Source organism: Diadema antillarum, unplaced genomic scaffold, assembly GCF_040938485.1.
Source record: "Diadema antillarum isolate AM-2024a unplaced genomic scaffold, OU_Dant_1.0 scf00000036, whole genome shotgun sequence".
In the NCBI taxonomy this organism is placed as follows: domain Eukaryota; kingdom Metazoa; phylum Echinodermata; class Echinoidea; order Diadematoida; family Diadematidae; genus Diadema; species Diadema antillarum.
Window position 1 is genome coordinate 1287830 of NW_027270925.1, and position 18728 is coordinate 1306557.

The window sequence follows — 18728 nt, forward strand, 5'->3', positions numbered from 1 at the left end:
ACCAAAAAAAAAAAAAAAAGAAGAAGTTAGTGTCGAGTCTGTTTCAATATAAATAAATAAATAAATAAATATATATATATATATATATATATATATATATATATATAATATATATGTGTGTGTGTGTGTGTGTGTGTGTGTGTAAATATACGTATATATTACATATATATATATATGTATGTAAATATAATGTAATATATAATATACATACATATATATGTGTGTGTGTGTGTGTGTGAGTAAGTGGGTGAATTTCGAATGCTACGTGTAGGCCACATTGATGGCAGTGCGCACAGGTGGCAACACTACTTTAACACCAACTGTGGTACATATTGTAATATCTACAACTGTAGACGTACATCTGAGTACCTGAATATAAGAACGACCCAAGTCCAAATTTGGCTATCGCGTTTGAAAGCCATTTAGATAGTCATGCAAATACAGATAATCATTCAAGTGACTGTTTTATATTCAAATTTGAATTAATAACACCCCAATAACCGAAAACACTTAAGGGAGTAGGGAATTTTTTATTAATTTCCATTTTTCCTAAATTTTCTCTAATGGACTTGGGTCGTTCTTATATTCATATACTCATTTGTCTCAAAAGTCACTTCGTCAGGTAGATATCAATGGACGGAAGATTACAGAAACAATATCACTTCCGATTACGAAATGACCACCTCGAACAGCCAGATACCCATGGCATTATTCGTAAATGGAATCTTGACGGATACAAGCAACTCCCTCTGCGTTTGCAAATAATAAGGATGAGTCATCTGTCAATTTCATACGCAGGAAGCAGCGGTGATGACTGAGACAACGATGCCTCATAGTCATGTTTGTATTGGCTCAGGAAAGTGCTTTTCAACTCACTCTTCGACCTCTGTTGTTCAACGAGATGTGTATATCTGAGAGTTCCACGCTGGGATTTACACACACTGCTGGTTGACTGCCCTCGTATTCTTTCCTCGTTGAATGTCGCCTCGAAGGTCTCCTCTCGAGACCAGGGCCCACCTCCGGTCAAATCATGCATAGCATGGTATGCTTTCGGCGGACCCTCTGTTTCTTGATTGTGGGACTATGCGCAGTCTACTGCCTGATCACCTGGAGAGTAGTGGGAAAGAGTCGTTTTTCTGCGACCGGAAAGTTTCGTTCAGATGAAATCACATTAAATCAACCAGTGACTCAGAAGGTGAGGCCTACACCAATGCAAGATGAGATTATACCAAGAAACGTTTCAACAACCAAAAACGTTCCAGGGTATCTTCTGGAGCCCGTTGATATCCAGGAGGTGGCTTACATTCACAACCCAGTAGACGCATGCAACAATCGACGAGATAACAAGAGTGAAGTTTTCATGATTATGTTCGTCATATCTTCTCCGCATAACTTTAAGCGTCGGGAACTTATTCGCAATTCGTACGGAAATGCGAATGTGTGGAAGTCAGCAGCGTCCAGGGAAACGGAAGTGAAAACAGTTTTCATGTTGGGATCGACTGCCAACGCTTCTGTGCAATCCATGATTGATCGCGAATCTGTTTTACACCAAGATATCGTCCAAGAAGATATGATCGACGATTACAAAAAACTAACACGGAAGACGATAATGGGTCTGAAGTGGGTGACGAATTACTGTCCACAAGCAAAATTCACCATGAAATTGGACGACGATGTAGTTGTTAACGTTGAACGAATTCTCAACATGTTATGGAAAGCGCCAAGGCAGAATTTTACTGCCGGGCAAGCTCTATTTGCCTCCCCAGTGGTTCGGGACAAAAACAGTGAGTTCGGGAAATTTTACCTTCCCGCAGAGTACTATCCGGAATCGATCTACCCACCTTACCTTACGGGTCAGGCATACATCATGTCTAAAGACCTGGTAGAGGCAACCTATAGGACCGCTTTGACCACCCCGCTCTTTCCTTGGGAAGATGTCTTCATTGGTATCTGCCTACAGAAGCTTGGGGTGAAACTAAGTAGAGACGCGTATTTTGTGTGTTTACATGGAAAGAACAACGTGTGCAATGATAAGAAAGAAAACTGGAAATCTTACGGGGTATTCTATGATTTGTCTGAAGAACATATGACAAACGTGTGGTCTGTGTTTAATACGGTTGCACAGGGGTGACACCCTGATTTAGGGATTTCCCCAGACGCGATGAGTCATGAGGCCCGAATAACCGTGGAGCTAAAGTTTACGTAGCTCCGTGGATAACCATGCCGCCTCAAGCACTTTTGTGTGAACTGGTAGGTCAAAATAATCAAAGCTTGCTATGCAAATTCGCATGTGTGTTGCAATTATGATGGTAACATTCCATTCTCACCTACCTTGATGATTATAACCTCCGAACTTACTGAAATTAGTGATCTAGCACACAAAGTGAGTATCAAAAGTGTTGGCAATCATTCTGTTGATACAGTTACGTACATATAGCAGGTTTATGTCACGTCCTTTCGTTATTTTAGATATATAGGCCTATCCCGGCAAGGAAATGTAAAATTACCCAACCATCCTGATCCAACAGTCATGCAAAAGAAGAATGATTCGGTATGCATTCGTTCAAGTGTATAAAGACTTGTTTGTAAGATGAACGCTACATGGGAGCATTTCAGGTTGTGGTAACATTTCAAATGATGGACTACGATATTCATTTCTGACATTGCAAAGTAATGTAGGTCTATATTACAGCAATCTTGACATACTCTATTGTAACAGCCATTCTATATCTTTTCTTAAAGACCTCAGATTTGCATTTCCAATCTTCAAATACTTTGATAATGATATATATATTGCTTCACTCGAATTAACCAATAGTCTGCTTGTACACATTTATGTTCCCTTCAAATACAATAACTATCTGATTGGCCACATAAGATGTAGTCACCGACGTTTCTCTTTCATTTCAATGTCGTCATATGGGGCTGCCGTTATTTTAGCCTCAACCTTTAATGAAGACACAAGAATTCTGAGGAATAGAAGCGCCTGCCTGCAGTAATTTCTTTTTCCTGGCTGGGCAAGTAGAGCGGAAGGGGAAGGTCATGGGATTAATGACTAAGTACGGCATTTTATTCACTGAAGGAGGAAAGCCTTCGTTGATCACGGATTTATTGTATTCATTTTCACGTGTACACGTACAAAACTGCGTTTATACCTGTGCGCTCTTATTCTATGTATGTATGTATGTATACAGTATGTAATGGTGTATGTATATTATGTATGTATGTAATCAGCATAATCTCTATCAACACACGTCCTCTATCCACACACGACACCCAACCACGTACTCAGTCAAACCAACCACACGCCACCGGAGGGCGTAATGACCAACACACAACTCATCATCAACATGTATGTATAACTTTTTGTATTCTTATAAAGCCTAGGCGATTTTCAATGGTCAATCCAGTTGGAAATAAGAGAGAAGTAGAACAAGCCGTAATGTCCAGAAGTCGTTATCCAACTCAGGCGAACTACTTATCGAAAACGGTATACACCACCTGTATACTTTAAGCTTTGCCAGGAATACTTATGTATATAAAGTTATAACTACTAGACATAATCATAATGCATAACATACATAATCACAATGCATATTAGTAACAAGTTCTCTCTTGTTTATATTTCCATGTGAAATGCTTCTATTTTGTCATACTAATTTCTGTCACGCAAGTTGATGAATAAAAACAAACTGAAAGTGAAAGTGATCTGTACTCATCCGATTATATCACGTTTCTAACAACTCCGCGTGATGTATTCATTTATTATGATTGTATCACGTGTATATACCATGGATGTATTACTGATACCCTGTATACATTCATTGCTGTGTCTCTGTAGTGGTACACTTCATTTACATCGAAGTCCTCGGGACCGGCGGATTTCTTTCGTTATATCGAAATTTCGTGAAAGCCGAACAGTAGAAGTGTACGAAGATTTTTGGTTGTAGGTTGGGATCTGAATCACTGCTTCGTTGGAACGAGAATTTCGTTATAACCGTGTTCGTTATAACGGGAGTGCACTGTACAGACAATGTTATTGTCACCAGGGTACTTGTTCTGCGTTTTATCAATCCTGATGATGGCCTTATGTAAGGCCGAAAGCTCGAATTAAAAGAAAAAAAAAGAAAAAAAAGAAAGGAGAAGCTAAGTCGTGGTAGAAAATTATTTGTTATATGCCTATATGTATATATTATATATATGTGTGTGTTTTGTGTGTGTGTGTGTGTGTGTGTGTGTGTGTGTGTGTGTGTGTGTTGAGTAAGTTGTCCACGTGTTGGCGTAATAATATCATCAAAAACGAAATCGCTCGAAACTTTGTGTGCCGAAATAACCTGTTGGTGAATACAGCATGAACTTTGATTCAGATTTGTTTTTGGTAATATGTATGTCTATATATATATATATATATATACAGGGCTCCACATTAACTTTTTTTTTGGTGGCCCGATGGGGCCACCAAAATTTTTTTTTTTTTTTTTCAAATTTTTGGTGGCCCGAGAGAAAAATTTGGTGGCCCGAAAAAAAAAGATAAAATAAAGTCCTTTTTTTTTAAATGAGTCAAATATTTAAGTTTTATCATAGTAAGAATTGGAAGCTGGACATAGTATCTACTCATAAATAAACCTCAACAAACTCGCAACACTCATTCTCAGGCATTCATTCAGTCCTTTTCATCCATCATTTAAATAGATTTAACTGCTAATTTCCGGCGCAAAAAGTTACGAATTTATTGACATACTTTTCAAACATTTTTGGTGGCCCGAGGCGGGCCACCAAATTTGCCCTTTTTTGAAATTTGGTGGCCCGACTTTCATTTTTGGTGGCCCCGGGCCACCGGGCCACCGTTAGTGTCGAGCCCTGATATATATATATATATATATATATATATATATATATATATATTATCACAGTGTTTGTGTGTCTGTGTTTGCTATATGCATTTACGCATGCACACTACAGCTTTGATCAATCAAAGGGTACCAAATATCCAACACAAAAATCGGCATAAATAATCACTTGACATTACAATCAATATGAGGCTATTAATGTGCAGCAATACGAGGGAATTAAACGAAATGGGAATGAAAGTATCAATCTAATGACAAAGATATCACGATGAATAATCATGAGCAATGTTACGAGACAAGACAGCACTTTACAAAACTCACAATACTTGACAAATTGGAGAGGAGGCTATGACGCGAACACCTCACAGCGCTTTCGCTGGAGGGTTTAGAAATGATTATAAGTTAACCCACATTTTCATCACCTGTCCATGGATTTGTGTGTGAGATTCGTGCACATTTCACTCATTGGCACAGAAAAGGTTAAGATACATTTTCTTGATTAGGGATCAACTAAACGTACAATTCTTTTCCTTTTCTATCTCTCATTATCATCTTGGCATATTCTGACAAGAAAGAAAAATTGATTTAATAAGATTTTATTTCTATTAGAAATGGCCGGTCCATGGGAGACTTGTTACGACAGTAAATCATCACCCCCCCCCCCCCCCCCCCATTGATTTCCATGTGGGCATTTCCACAGTAAAAGGGTACTTTTCAGATATGTCTCTGTTTCCAATGTCCACTTCTCCCCTCCCAATGCATTCTGATCATCTAGAACAATTTAATGAGATAAGTTTGCCCCAGAATTGCTTCAGACAAGCAACCTATCAAAATTTATGCCAAAATGAAAAAAAAAAAAATTGAGTGAACGCGTGTAACGCTGGACACAAATCTAGGGGCCTACATAGCAAGCATAAAGTCAAATTATGAATGCTCATTGAAACATTGTTTATTTTTTCAATTAAATGGCTTAATTTTGATGGGAGAAGATATTTACAGCTGCAAAAGTATATTGAACATTGTGTTCTTTACCATTTCCAGACCAACTTGTCACATTTTGGTCTGTCCATGTTATGAGCGTTCACCATTTAGTCTATAAAAAAATGCATATTACGCTGTTACGAAAATGATCTTTCAAGAGGTTGACCATGACTAATATTTTGTTTTTATACCTACTGTGACAGCCTATTCCTTGCATGCACCTGTCTTCTGTCCTGTTGTATAATTAGTTGCGTAAGCAGACATTGGGTTCACGCCTCTCTGTGCCACTATTATAGAGCTATTTATGATGCATAGTAGTTATTTTCGTACGGAAACCCATACAAGAGGCGCGAAGGCAGCATCCTGTGAAAGTCCTCCGAGGTGCCTCATTTAATGCAAGGAAACCCTGTTATCAGTCATTCACACTTCGCTTGGTCATGACCCTTTTCAACAAACAAGCTGAAAACCGAATGCATGGCGTACGTGTAATAACCCATCCTACATAATTTCAATGTTGCTGGTTGTGCCCTTGGAGAAGGCTCTGTCTTGATACAGTCTCCGGGATCACACCCCGATTCTCGTGATTCTCGGCTGCTCCTATTTATAGGAGCCAGGTTAAACCATCAACCACGGACATCCTCCCATGTCATCACAGCGTGCGGGCAGACGTTCACAGAGGGCTCAAGGGTTCGTATACGCGCCTTCATAGAGGGCGGTATAGCTCGCAAACCGAAGACATTTTCACATCACTACTCCAAATCAGGAGATCGATGGGCCCTGTGAACTATTGACAGCTGAGAATGAGCAGCAACAGCACCTGAATCCATGCAGCAAATGTTACTCAATAGAGGGTTTTATAGCAGCAGCGCCTGACGCACTGCTGCCAACGTTCGTTCAAGACACTTGCTCTTGTTCTGTGTGGTGTAATGTTATTGCGAGGCTCTGCACACTAAATAGTGAAAGCACTGTTACATATGCACGACTATGGAACTCACCATATAAAACGTCGGCGCCTAGGTATACCTCTAAAGGTAAGCGACAATATTCCATTCGATCTTATAGGCAAAAAATTCATACAAATTAATTGGTATGGAAACTGATTTTGTTTATATGTACGAAAACTTAAGTTGTGTATCAATATTCATTTTCATTGTTATTGTTTAATGAACGTAATGCAGACTTAAACGAGATCAAAACACAAACATAAATGTGTATTGACTGAAAGTGGCAATAAAGATAGAAAAATAATCTATTCAAAAGTTTCGGTGCTGTGATATTCATAACGTCGCCGTATAAAGCAAATATAGATAAAACTCAAAGTATTTCTACTCTTCTAGCGAAATAAAAGAGCACTTCACTTACCTCTTTCAGAAAGCAGGTGCATAGAATAATGCTACCCTAAATACAGTAATACGTCGATAAGAATTTTGTGGAATTTTCATGTTTTCTTGATGATTGTTTGTCACTAATGACGTCATGAACTACAGTCTTATTATCAAGCGACAACGGCACAACTTTAAAATCCATCATTTTTTAATCGATTGTCCGATTTTCTTCAAATTTCCACAAATTGGTAACATTCATATTGCTGCTTTCAGTCAATCCACTTCTAAATTTTTCGGTTTTGACTTCCTATCAACGTGTAGTGTGGTTAAATGATAATATCAGAACTCTTAAAGAACTTAATTAATGTGATTTTGCTTTATGATAATTGGAAGAGCTACTTTATGTCAGTATATGCCGTTTATGATGCCTCAGAGTTTTCACACGTGATAGCTGCTTTACCCTTGCAAAAATGAATTCAGACAAATTTGTGCACTTCTGGGTAAAATTGGGGAAGCAAAATATTTCTCTAATACAGCGTTGAAATATTCGTTTTCCACCTGATTTTCAATTAGATAGTCGATGACTTGTGGAATCGACTCCGCATTCAACAAATAAACAAAACATTTTGGTGTGCCATTGTTTGATATTTAACATATCATTAAATAGTTGTGGGTTCCTTAATCAGTTGGGGAAAAATCAGTTGAAAAAAAGATTAACTTTCACCATATACACGTGTGATTTTTCTCTCACGGCCGTTTATTTTTGCTCTTCAATACCCATAGATGGCAATCAAGTCTCACCTGGACTGTTATTTCCTTTTACCTTGTCATGTTACATTTCCAATTCATTCGCGTCTTGCAAGCGTTAAATAGTTGGATGCTTATATTTTCCACGGTTTTTGTATCACGATTCGTAACCAAAAGACTTGTAAAAAAAGCAACAACTTCTGGGATCACTCTCTAGAGAGAGATAGTTATTCGGTGTCAAAACGACGGATTTTAAGGCCTAATTGAATTCACCAGTACTTGAGCCAGAAATCGTCGATGTCAAGTGAGGTATAAACAATGATGTTTATCTGGCACTATTTCCACGAAAGTCAGCCTTGATTATATCACACGTGAGGCTCAGCCATACCCTGGACACAATCCAGAAAAGCATCTCATTGAGGAAAGATTCATCACATTCGTACTGCATGTATAAAATAATACAAAGGAGATGCATGTGAATGGCGATTCTTTTTTTCAATTTTATTAGTCCCACGTAGTGCATACATTTTTGATAATATTTTTCTTCATCAAATGGAATGAAGAGGTTATCTTATCACATCTGATTTGAAGAAGCCTTTCATATTGATATACTTAATGACATGATATTTTATTATCATTTTTAAAGGAGAAGCGTAGAATATTGTTTTAATCGAATTTAACTACATGAATCGTATATTATTATCATTATTATTATCATCATCATTATCATCAGCATCATCATACATCATCGTTATTGTTATCATTTTTACTATATTATCATCATTACATTTACCAGAATATCTATCTATCTAGTAACAAAAAGGCCTTTCAAGCACCCATTCTTGGTAAAAATGTGAGATTTGAAATGCGCCTTCTTGATACGACTAATACGGCAACATTTTCATTCGTCATCATGCTGAGAAAGCTGCATTGAAAACATCACTTCCGCCGTACCAGTCAAGATAGCTTTCCACATAAACCGACCTGCTTTATTAGTCACTCAGCAGTGGACGCGTAGTCACCAATACATGTAATAGAAAGGACTGCAAAGCCTTGGTTTAGTGTTCTTTGTGGTCACCAACACGCTCATGACATCATGTTATGTTCAATCTAGCTCATCTCCTGCCTACATTATCCATCCAGATATTTTCCTCGGAAATGAACAATCAGTACGTGATCATTATGAGCGTCCCAATTCTGACCCGGCGAGGTGCCTGTGCAACGATGAACAGGGCAATTAGTATGCAAATAAATAGGAGGCATAGGAGGGAAAAACAAAAGAATTACTTTGATACGCAATATATGTTTCATTTCACTTTTTGTATGTCGACAATGTTCATGAATTCATTTCTGCTAACAACTCACCATATCTCCTCTCTTTTCTCTTGTCGTCATAAGAAGTTTGTTGTACTTTCTTCGACAAAATTACTAATCGTATTTGCTGTGAAGTTGATTGAAATGGAGAGATAGGCTGTGTTTCTTTTTTGACATTACAGAAATTTATAATCCTTTTCAATTTCCATTTCAGATCGTCGGCTCCCCATCTTTTATGGAGGATTCGTTCCATCCAGACAATCGGAGTAGGTAGCCAGCGTTGGCGAAGACTGTATCGGATTACTACTCTAAAGATCTTAGAAAAGGCATCACCAAACTGATCGTCATCCAACTGGGATTGCAAAAACAACAGAATGAAATTTACTCAACTTCCGTCGTATTCTCTCCTTCTTTATTGACTGCAAATTAACACTCTTGATAAGCACGAGACGAATCTCAAAGTAAGACGTCAGGTTTCCGCCGCGGTTGACGCTTTACAATATCTTTATACATTTTGAGTCCTGCAAGCATCGACTTCCAAGAGTGTTATCAACATGGCGCTTTTGATGTGCAGTCAAATTGTACATCACTATGCTTTGGAGGTCATGGAATGATGCATTATTCCCTGGAAATTCATAGCCGGCAGGGTAAAATGATAGCTTGTTCTTTTCATCGTGCAACGGCTGAACCAAGTGAGCAGAGATGAGACTACGACTAAGGCTGAGAAAATGGAAGCCCAAAACATCGCAAGTCGCCTTTATCTCCCTCTTCACTTGCATTGTATTGTATGGGTCGACGAGAGTGCGAGAAGTAGCTCAATCAAAGCGGACTCAATCCGACCCGCTAAGCCGGCGGGTTAGCCGTTACCTCATCCTGTCTTCCGACTCACAAGGAACTCAAAGCGAACTCCACAGGAATTCGTATAATGGTCGTGTGCACGAAAGGAAGGACCGCACAGACAACTTCTTTCTGAAATACACAAAATCAGTTAAGACAGTAAGGGGCAATGGCTCTCAAAAGCGTAAAGGCAAATACCTTTCGGAACGAATAGATCCACATGAATATACATATCTGAATAGCCCGTCAAATGTATGCAGTGATGAGTTAGGGAATGCAATCCATGTGCAATTACTGATATTTGTGATATCATCCCCAGATCACTTGAAACGGCGAGATTACATTCGTGTGACGTATGGAAATGCCGAGACGTGGGAATTTGGCAACCGTAGTATAGCACGGACGGTGTTCATGCTTGGAGCCACCTCGGACCCACTGCTACAGGCAAAGATTGATGACGAGGCCCGCATGTACAAAGACATCGTTCAAGAGAGTTTTGTTGATTCTTACCTAAATCTTACACGGAAAACTGTGATGGGGTTAAAATGGGTGAGCACATATTGTCGACATGCTCGTTTCACCATCAAAGTTGATGACGATTCCATGATCAACAAAGCTCGCATCTTAGATTTCATATTCAATGCTCCTTCAACCGACTTCATGGTCGGAAACGTCAATATAAACATGCCCGTAATGAGAAAGAAGAGTGGCGAGTTTGCAAAGTACTACTTGTCTGAGGATTTTTACCCTGAAGCAATTTATCCGCCCTACATCTCGGGCAACGCATACATGATGTCCACTGATTTGGCGGAAGCTATCTACCGCACGGCGCTCGTCACCCCGCTCTTCCCGTGGGAGGACGTGTTTGTCGGCATGTGTCTTCAAAAGATGGGAACCAGACTAGTGCATGATGAATACTTCCTGTGTTCGCTCCTAGGGCCAAGGCCTGCCGGTTGCTCCGACAACCAGTGGATCAGATATGCAGTGTTCATGGACCTAGACACTGATCACATGATGCGAGTTTGGGTGGAGAGCAGTATCTACGCAGACAAACTATTAACTTCACTGCCTGCCTTAGAAAACTTAGAAAACATCTATTAGCCAGTGAACAGTGAAAAGCACCTTTTGATATCTATGGTCCTACATATCCGCACTGATAAACTGATGTCACCTCAAGTTCATTGCTTGTTTGTCTGTTTTGTTTTGCTTTGTTTTGTTTTGTTTTTATAAAGTGAATGAATTTGCAAGTACCAGTTTACTGCCTGGGAAGGGCAATGATCAGATTCCGCAAATGAGCCATAATGAATTATTCCTTCTTTTTGGCACGGTGGTGGGTGGTGAAGTCAGTAATATGTGACAGGGAAGCATAAAGTTAGTCGTCTTGTTCCCGATTTAGGAGACGTTGATGACTAATCCTGAAGCGAATTCCCACGGCGTCTATAAATGGCGAGTCGGGAGCATGACGTGTACTGTCAAACTGGTGACTAGGAAATCGCTGGGGATAAATCCAGGGCGACGGAAAATCCTGATTTTTGTGCGATTTCGGTCAATCATACACTGTAAGAAGACTGGTTCAATTTTGCACCTTTACGTGCGGCACCTATTGTAGCAACTCTCTACGGGTGCAATTTTGCATCTTTCAAACCAGACAGTGTGCGATGCTAGTATACACTATTCTGACCAGAAAGGTGTAAAGTTGCACCTTTAGAGGTGCTCAATGTTTTAAAAGGTGCCAAGTTACACCCGAAAAGGTGCTACAATTGTGTCACACGTGAATGTGCAAAGTTGAACATATTTTCTTAGAGCGTAATATCATTAAGGTTAAGAGTTAAGCCGCTCTAAGTCGAGCTTCTACGGTGTATGGACCAATTTTCATTGTTGCCTCTGCTTTGTCTTTTCTTTTTCAGTTCGAACTTCGTGTAAAATTATACATTACTGTGTATGAATGAGTACCATACAACTTGCTGCAATTTTCCTTTAACTACTGAAATACGCCATGCTTAAGTATATATTTTGGAATAGTCTACATGTATCATGTAAAGTTTGTGGTAATTTCCACGCAACATACGCAATATTTTGTAATAAACTGATTGCAGTTTTATAGCAAAATGTTTCTGACATTTAACCTTGTTTTCCTTTGTTCTCTATCTTTTTATCTCATGCTTCATTATGTCCATAACTTTTTCAAGTTGCATTGCTTTTGTTTTGAGTGTTTTATTGTACCAGTCAGATCATATCTCTTTGGGTATCATTGCTTCAATGTTGTTCAATGTTGCAGATTACTCGTAAACTCGTGGAATGGCTCCTATGAAATCAAGAGTAAATTTTGTATATCATTGTGAATGTTCGTCAAAGGAAAGGAAAGAACTGTGGTAAGGCCAGAGGTTACTTTCTGCAACCCATCAAAGTCGTGCTGCAAGCTTCATCATCAAAATGATTGCAGCTTTTAAAACAAATCTCTTCAGAGAGACGAAGTAACAGGAAAATTTCAACTGAAACGGGTAGCAAATGGTTGATATAACTTAATTTTGCCGCTAATCTGCCTCCAAAAAAAAATCACCTTTGGTCTTGACATTCGTTGATTTGATTTTTTTTTTATAAATGATGTAACTTGAGATTCAAATAAATAGGGAATATTTCAATTGATAGCAATTTTTCATTGATACTAATATCAACACAATTTTTAGCAGGTAAAAAAATACCAGTGCATATAAATCATTGGCATCTATACACGTGAATAAGATAAAAAAGAACTCTTTTTTTTTGGGGGGGGGGGAGCAAAGCATTTCATTACAAACCATTGTGAGCATGATTATATTACTTGAATGTTACAAGTCGTATGGATGACTTTGCCAATTTTGAGCTTTCCTTTTACTGGATTATATACGGTTATATATGATCACATTGAGTATTTCTGATTGGCATGGAATAAGGATAAACATTTTGCTAACAGTAACAACAAAACAGATAAACGAACACAAGCACTGACAAGGTAGGCGGTTTTTGTTTTTCTTTTCTCTCGTGTAAATTAGCAATTTTCGAATATGTTTCCCCAAATTTACATTTCGAAACGCAGACCTTCTCATGTTACCCTCATCTTCAGGGATAGGATAAAAATGGCAATGACAAAACACAATGGCACTACAAATATGCACCTACGACCAACTGACGAACTTGCCGTCATGACAAATAAAAGAAAGATAAAGCCGGTGCTCATATCAAAGCCATGTAAACGTTACGAATGCCCAACGGAAAGAATCACATCGCAGTACAACATTAAGAAGTTTGGGTAACTCTTCGTCGTTGATTTCTGCACAGAGTATAAGTACGCCCAGTCATTTCCCCTTACTTCCACTATTGCAGTAGCATGCACAAACAAGCTTGCACAGTGCGGCGCAATAGCTACAACGTTCTCAGAATGCGTATCGGCATCTTTCTTGACAACGCTAGACATCATGACATCTAAATTCTCTTGGGTCTGCACATTTATCATTGGCAAAGATAGCATCACGGAACAAGTAGACAGGAAAGAGGATAATTGCAATGCGGGTGCGATGACTTTTATTTTTTAACCCCGTGCACCGGAAATACTGCAACATTTTGATACAGTTCTGAATTCGAGAGGGGCTAGTAGCTCGCCGTGAAGTAGGGATGTGTCTCAAGTTTCTGAAAGTGTTCCCATAGCAACCGAGGAAGTACGCACGCGATAGCCAATTTTCTCATGACAGTTCGCACCAGCAGTTTGAAAAAGAATTATGTATATGAAGACAGTACTAGCATTTAGGATCCGAATGAGGTGTTTGAAACTCTGTTCAAATTAAAACAGACACACAGAGCTTGAAAATAGCAAAAACAAAATGGCTTTCGAATGTTTTTCGGTAAAAGCCAGATATTTAAAAAGTATCACCAGTTTTCAGACATATTATTGTACTGAAGTTTTCAGATTTTGAATCAAATATTGTAAACTTTTATCAAGTGGGAACCTTTCAGGATACCTGGCAAGTGGAAGCCTATTAACTAACCACATCCATAGTTTGCAAACTGCAATCTGTCATGGTAGATCTGAGTTTATAGCAAGTGTTAAGGTATTCATTGTAGCTTATTCTTCTCCTTGATATTATCAGTATTAACTTGTAATTATTTTAGAAATCAGCATATATGAATACCGATGATAAAATAATCAACAACAGTTTACAGTTTGTATAGCATATCATGATTCAATATAATGTCATTTATGCAAGTTATGATAGTATCTAAACATTCATACAATCTTCACCTCATGTGCAAATGATGACGTAGCATTCAATTCATTTCGATTTACTGATTCATCGTAAATTACGAAAGAAAAAGGTGCACATACATACAGAGAGCATGCAGGGTAAAGAATGAACCAGAGAAGTGTTAGAGACAGCAAGGAAATACAAGAGAAGCAGTGTCTACATAGTAAGATTTTTGACGCTTCTCTGCAGACGGCAGAGGGATAGCTGACTGCTGCCTCTAGCGAAGACTGTCATCAACCAGCGGATGTGGCGGGGAGGGTCTCTTGCTCATGCCGACGTGACAGCGAGTAAACCACTGCGCGTGACACTGAACTTGAGCTTGTGGTCTCGAATTATCATTGCTGGATTATTCCAGGGTATACATTACAAGCTTCGCCCCTGCGCTCATGGAAACCGCGTTACTATTGGGTGAGGAATTTTGATATCATGATTGTGAATCATGTTATCTGATTAACGGTCTTGATCTAAAGGGCTTTTTACACTTGTGTTTCTTAACCCCGGACTTTCTCTGACCCAGGACTATCGTTAGTCCCGTACCAATTTTTTCAGCTTTTTACACTCGCCAATTAGTCCCGTACTATCTCTTGTCCGGGGCTAAGGAGAAGACTGACCTTTTTACACTCGTATTTCTTAGCCCAGGACTTTCCAAACCACATGAATATTCATAATTACGCTGTGTACTGTACACGTACACGCACGCACCGGCAGCACTTCCCATGATGACCTCGTTTCTGATTGGTCAGTGAGGGTCGGACTTCGTCTCCGTCGCTTAGCCCAGGATTATTTTTTCGTTCTGTTTACACTCACTTGCTTGGCACCGCAATTGCGGTGCTAGCACCGCAATTGCGGTGCTAACCCCTGCTATTTTGCAGGGCCAGATAGTACCGTACTATCGGTGGGGCTAGCCCACTTTGGCAAAAACGAGTGTAAACAGAAAGTGGGCTAAGGATAGTCCCGTACCAACGGTGGGGCTAAGGCCCCCCCTTAGCCCCACCGTTGGTCCGGGGCTAAGCAAAATTTTACAAGTGTAAAAAGCCCTTTAGTGGTCCTTTTACACTTCTCCCATTTCGATCCCGAAAATAGAGTTCATGAGGTACATTTCTCAAAACTGCCCATTACTGATGAATGTCGGCAGCTTTCAGGGTCTGTTTAATGAATATGTTGATGACGTAATCTCAGAGCACTTGTCGGCTAATACGATGCTTATTTCCCTGGCTACATAGTGCGGTTCCATGACATCTGATCCGTCAACAAATGCTCCGCCGATAATTACTCCGAAAATTGCGATAAATGCTCCATCGACAATACCCTATTGCTCCGCCGACAATTGACGGAGCATTTTGTCAGCAAAGCATAATATTGTGTCAGCGGCTAAAGCACTATATGCCTATGAAATATGAAACAATTTATTTACATAGTGAGTCAGCTTTACAATGTTAGCACAGAACTTTACCATAAGCTTTCATACGAAAATAACACATTGGCATTAAGATTACAAATCGAATTGAATTCCATCGTAGATTCTATAATCAAGCAAATAATTAAACTCCAGTGAAGAAATAGAAATCAAGGGTGTTGATGGTGGGTGGGGGAGAATAGTTCGTCACAGAAAATGAACCTGTGGGATCTGCGTTGATTGTGATTACAGACTCTTACGTAGATTTTTCACTAACAAAATGTAAGATTACTTAAAGACAAAGCCGAAACCCTGTCGTGGTCAGCACTTTGAAAGAAAATGAAAAAGGAAAATAGATATTTCAGTGTATCTAATGAGCAGGGTGCAGTATTTTGAAAGCAAATTCTGAAACCCCTATAGTTATATCCAATGTCCGTGTACAGAGATTTCCATGGTTAGAAGCGGGCTTAAATGGTATAGTACAGTCCCTTGTATTACATCACATTCTCTTGACGAGGAGAATAGGAACGAGCTCACGTAGATATCATGGAGTCCCTGAGTCCCAGAGTCCCGCAGTCCCGCAGTCCTGTATGGAGTCCGGAAAATGTTTAGGCTTGTTCAACTTGACAGTTTGCTGACACGATATTAAGGTGGAATCATCTAGGCCGGATTTTTCTAGCCTATCTTTCAAGTCATTTTCATTGCAATCGTAAATTAAAGACCATATTTTGCCATCGACAAAGAATTTGTAAAATTCCAGTTCATAATACATTCTCACCGGTTTCGGCTCTGAAATTATACAAGTACATATATCGGTATTCATACCAATGTGTCTGTCCAATTTTTCTGAATGAGTCGAGCATACATTATTACCCACATTACAATATCATGTTACAGTTTTACCATTGATGGATTGTCACCATGCACGTGTTACTACTGTATGGATTATCATTCCAAGCAGCACATAACAAAACATCTTTCACACCCACTCCACCCCATCACAAGTTGTAAAAATAGGTTCCCTTATCTACAGATTAAATGAATACAAAATGAGCTGCTAATGAAAAGTCAAATATTCATGACAACAGGTGACTCCTGGATTTGAATTTGTTATAAGATTTACGTAATGCCGATCCACGCTTTTCTTTAAATCTTCAAATCAATATTTTTTCTAGATTACATGCAAAATTATTTAAATCATTTCTTTTATCACGTGCCTGTTGTACATAAGAGCAAGTTGACTTTCGTAGAACCTGTTGCTGAGTAGTGCAAGCCTTCTACGAAGCTTTATTTCTTCTTCAGTTGGCAAAAAAAAATGACGAAAAAAAATCTGTGCTTAGCAAACAAAATAAAAAAAATCCTGGATTTCGAACCACCGAAACAGTCACATTTTGAGACAATACTTCTTCATTAGAACTTTGAAATTTGAAATGCTAAAGCTTTTTACCATAGGAGGGGGAAGGAATACCCCCCTTCTCCACACCCTCTCTCTACGTCGATCCCTCGGGCAGCAGCGGCGCTAAGGTGCCTCGAAATCTCTGCCCTTGGCATCTCTGAGTTGTCCGGGTATTGCAATGACATGAAGAGGTCATACAGTACTTGAAGAGTAGAATAACTCTGCTGCAGTGGACGTAGAGGTCGCTGCTACAACACGGCATAACTGATGAATTGGATGATAGTTTTTGTTTTTGCGAATTCCGCTTGTTAACTTATATTCACGAGATTGGCCGCTTGTGAAAATGTTGCCGCCGATATGGCAGAAGTAAAATATTCATTGTCTTCAACTCAGGAAAGCACTGACTTTTCTCTTGAACAAAGGATAATAAAATTAATTCAACCACTCTCAAAATCGTTTTACACGGGTCGCAAAATATTATGTAATGTGCGCAGTATGAGAGTGTCCCTCTAGTCCTGATTATGTTGCATATAGGCTTAATGCCACCAGGGAGGTGAATCACCTCCCTACTGCCACGTAAAATAGCAGAGGTTATTAAGCCAAAGTTGTTTGACACTTGTGCCTGCACGACAGGTTAGTTATTTTGATAGACCAGTAGGGGTAGTTATGGTTTGTCTTGTTTCCATGTGGTTATCAAAATATTGTTAATTACTATATTCAAAAAGTTGCATAGCATTGCTTCGTAGTACAGTTTAGGGCATATCAGTCTCGTGAAATAACTTGCAGATGAAAAATACGAAGGGGGTGGGACGGATACTGTCTGCGCGGACACGCTACTAGAGAGTTGCCATGCAGGGAGCTTGGACTGGTCGTCGGGTTGTCAGCTAGCTGTAAAAGGAGGTCAACAACGCTACCGACGAGGGCTAAAGCTATATGGCGCTATAGTAATAGTCGCGAGGACGGTGGGCCTATAGTCAGGTGGCGCGGTCACGATGGAAACGTTACAAGCAGCTTAGCAGCCGAGCTGGGCGATGGTTTTAGCGGGTACAACCAGCTATACTCAGGGGGTCAGGGGACTGGTCTCACCTCCCTGCTTAAACCAGGCGCCAAGTGTATTGCAGGCCTTATTTTGTTATTTGTGTCTAAACTACATTTACGGGTTAGTGGATATATAATGGTCAAGACTTAGTTTAGGCCCTTACTGGCCTTGCATTGGCATATATTACTCGATGAGGAATTTGTCATCACACCTGAGTACAGCAATACTCTAAACACAAATGCTCAGACGATATTCTATGTTCATGCCCTTTATAATGTCTCGGAGTTCCTTATACAATGGTTAAAAAAATATCAACGCCACATAGATTTTATCGTATCAACGCCACATAGATTTTATCGTGAGACATATACATAGTTAGGTAACAGGTGCATTGATGACGTGTGTTGATAAAAGCGTTCATCAGAAACCAAGTTTTGCGTAGACTGAGATGATAGCAAAAGTAAGCACAAGCATAACAGACATTAGGAAACGTGATGTAGTAGTTCAGAATTGGATGAGCCAGTTGTCGAAACGATCTTTCATTTCTTTCTGTTTCTATGAAT

The 18728-nt window shown here is 39.4% G+C and overlaps 2 protein-coding genes across 2 annotated transcripts; both read left to right on the forward strand.

The window, feature by feature from the left end:
* Window positions 1-1210: 1210 nt before the first annotated feature.
* On the forward strand, window positions 1211-6614 carry LOC139708101 (beta-1,3-galactosyltransferase 1-like). Its single transcript, XM_071620082.1, has 2 exons — window positions 1211-1979; window positions 6439-6614. The coding sequence occupies exons 1-2, from the start codon at window positions 1211-1213 to the stop codon at window positions 6612-6614; spliced, it is 945 nt and encodes a 314-aa protein (XP_071476183.1).
* Window positions 6615-9919: 3305 nt separating this feature from the next.
* Window positions 9920-11155, forward strand: LOC139708112 (beta-1,3-galactosyltransferase 1-like). The gene has a single exon (XM_071620093.1). The coding sequence runs from the start codon at window positions 9920-9922 to the stop codon at window positions 11153-11155; it is 1236 nt and encodes a 411-aa protein (XP_071476194.1).
* Window positions 11156-18728: the final 7573 nt, after the last annotated feature.

Excerpts from the sequence above, each read along its gene's own strand:
- LOC139708101 (XM_071620082.1), top strand. The coding sequence starts at position 1,211 with ATGCAAGATGAGATTATACCAAGAAACGTTTCAACAACCAAAAACGTT. Across the intron at positions 1,980-6,438 it reads GAAGCTTGGGGTGAAACTAA|GAGCCAGGTTAAACCATCAA; the intron begins GTAGAGACGCGT and ends TCCTATTTATAG.
- LOC139708112 (XM_071620093.1), top strand. The coding sequence starts at position 9,920 with ATGAGACTACGACTAAGGCTGAGAAAATGGAAGCCCAAAACATCGCAA.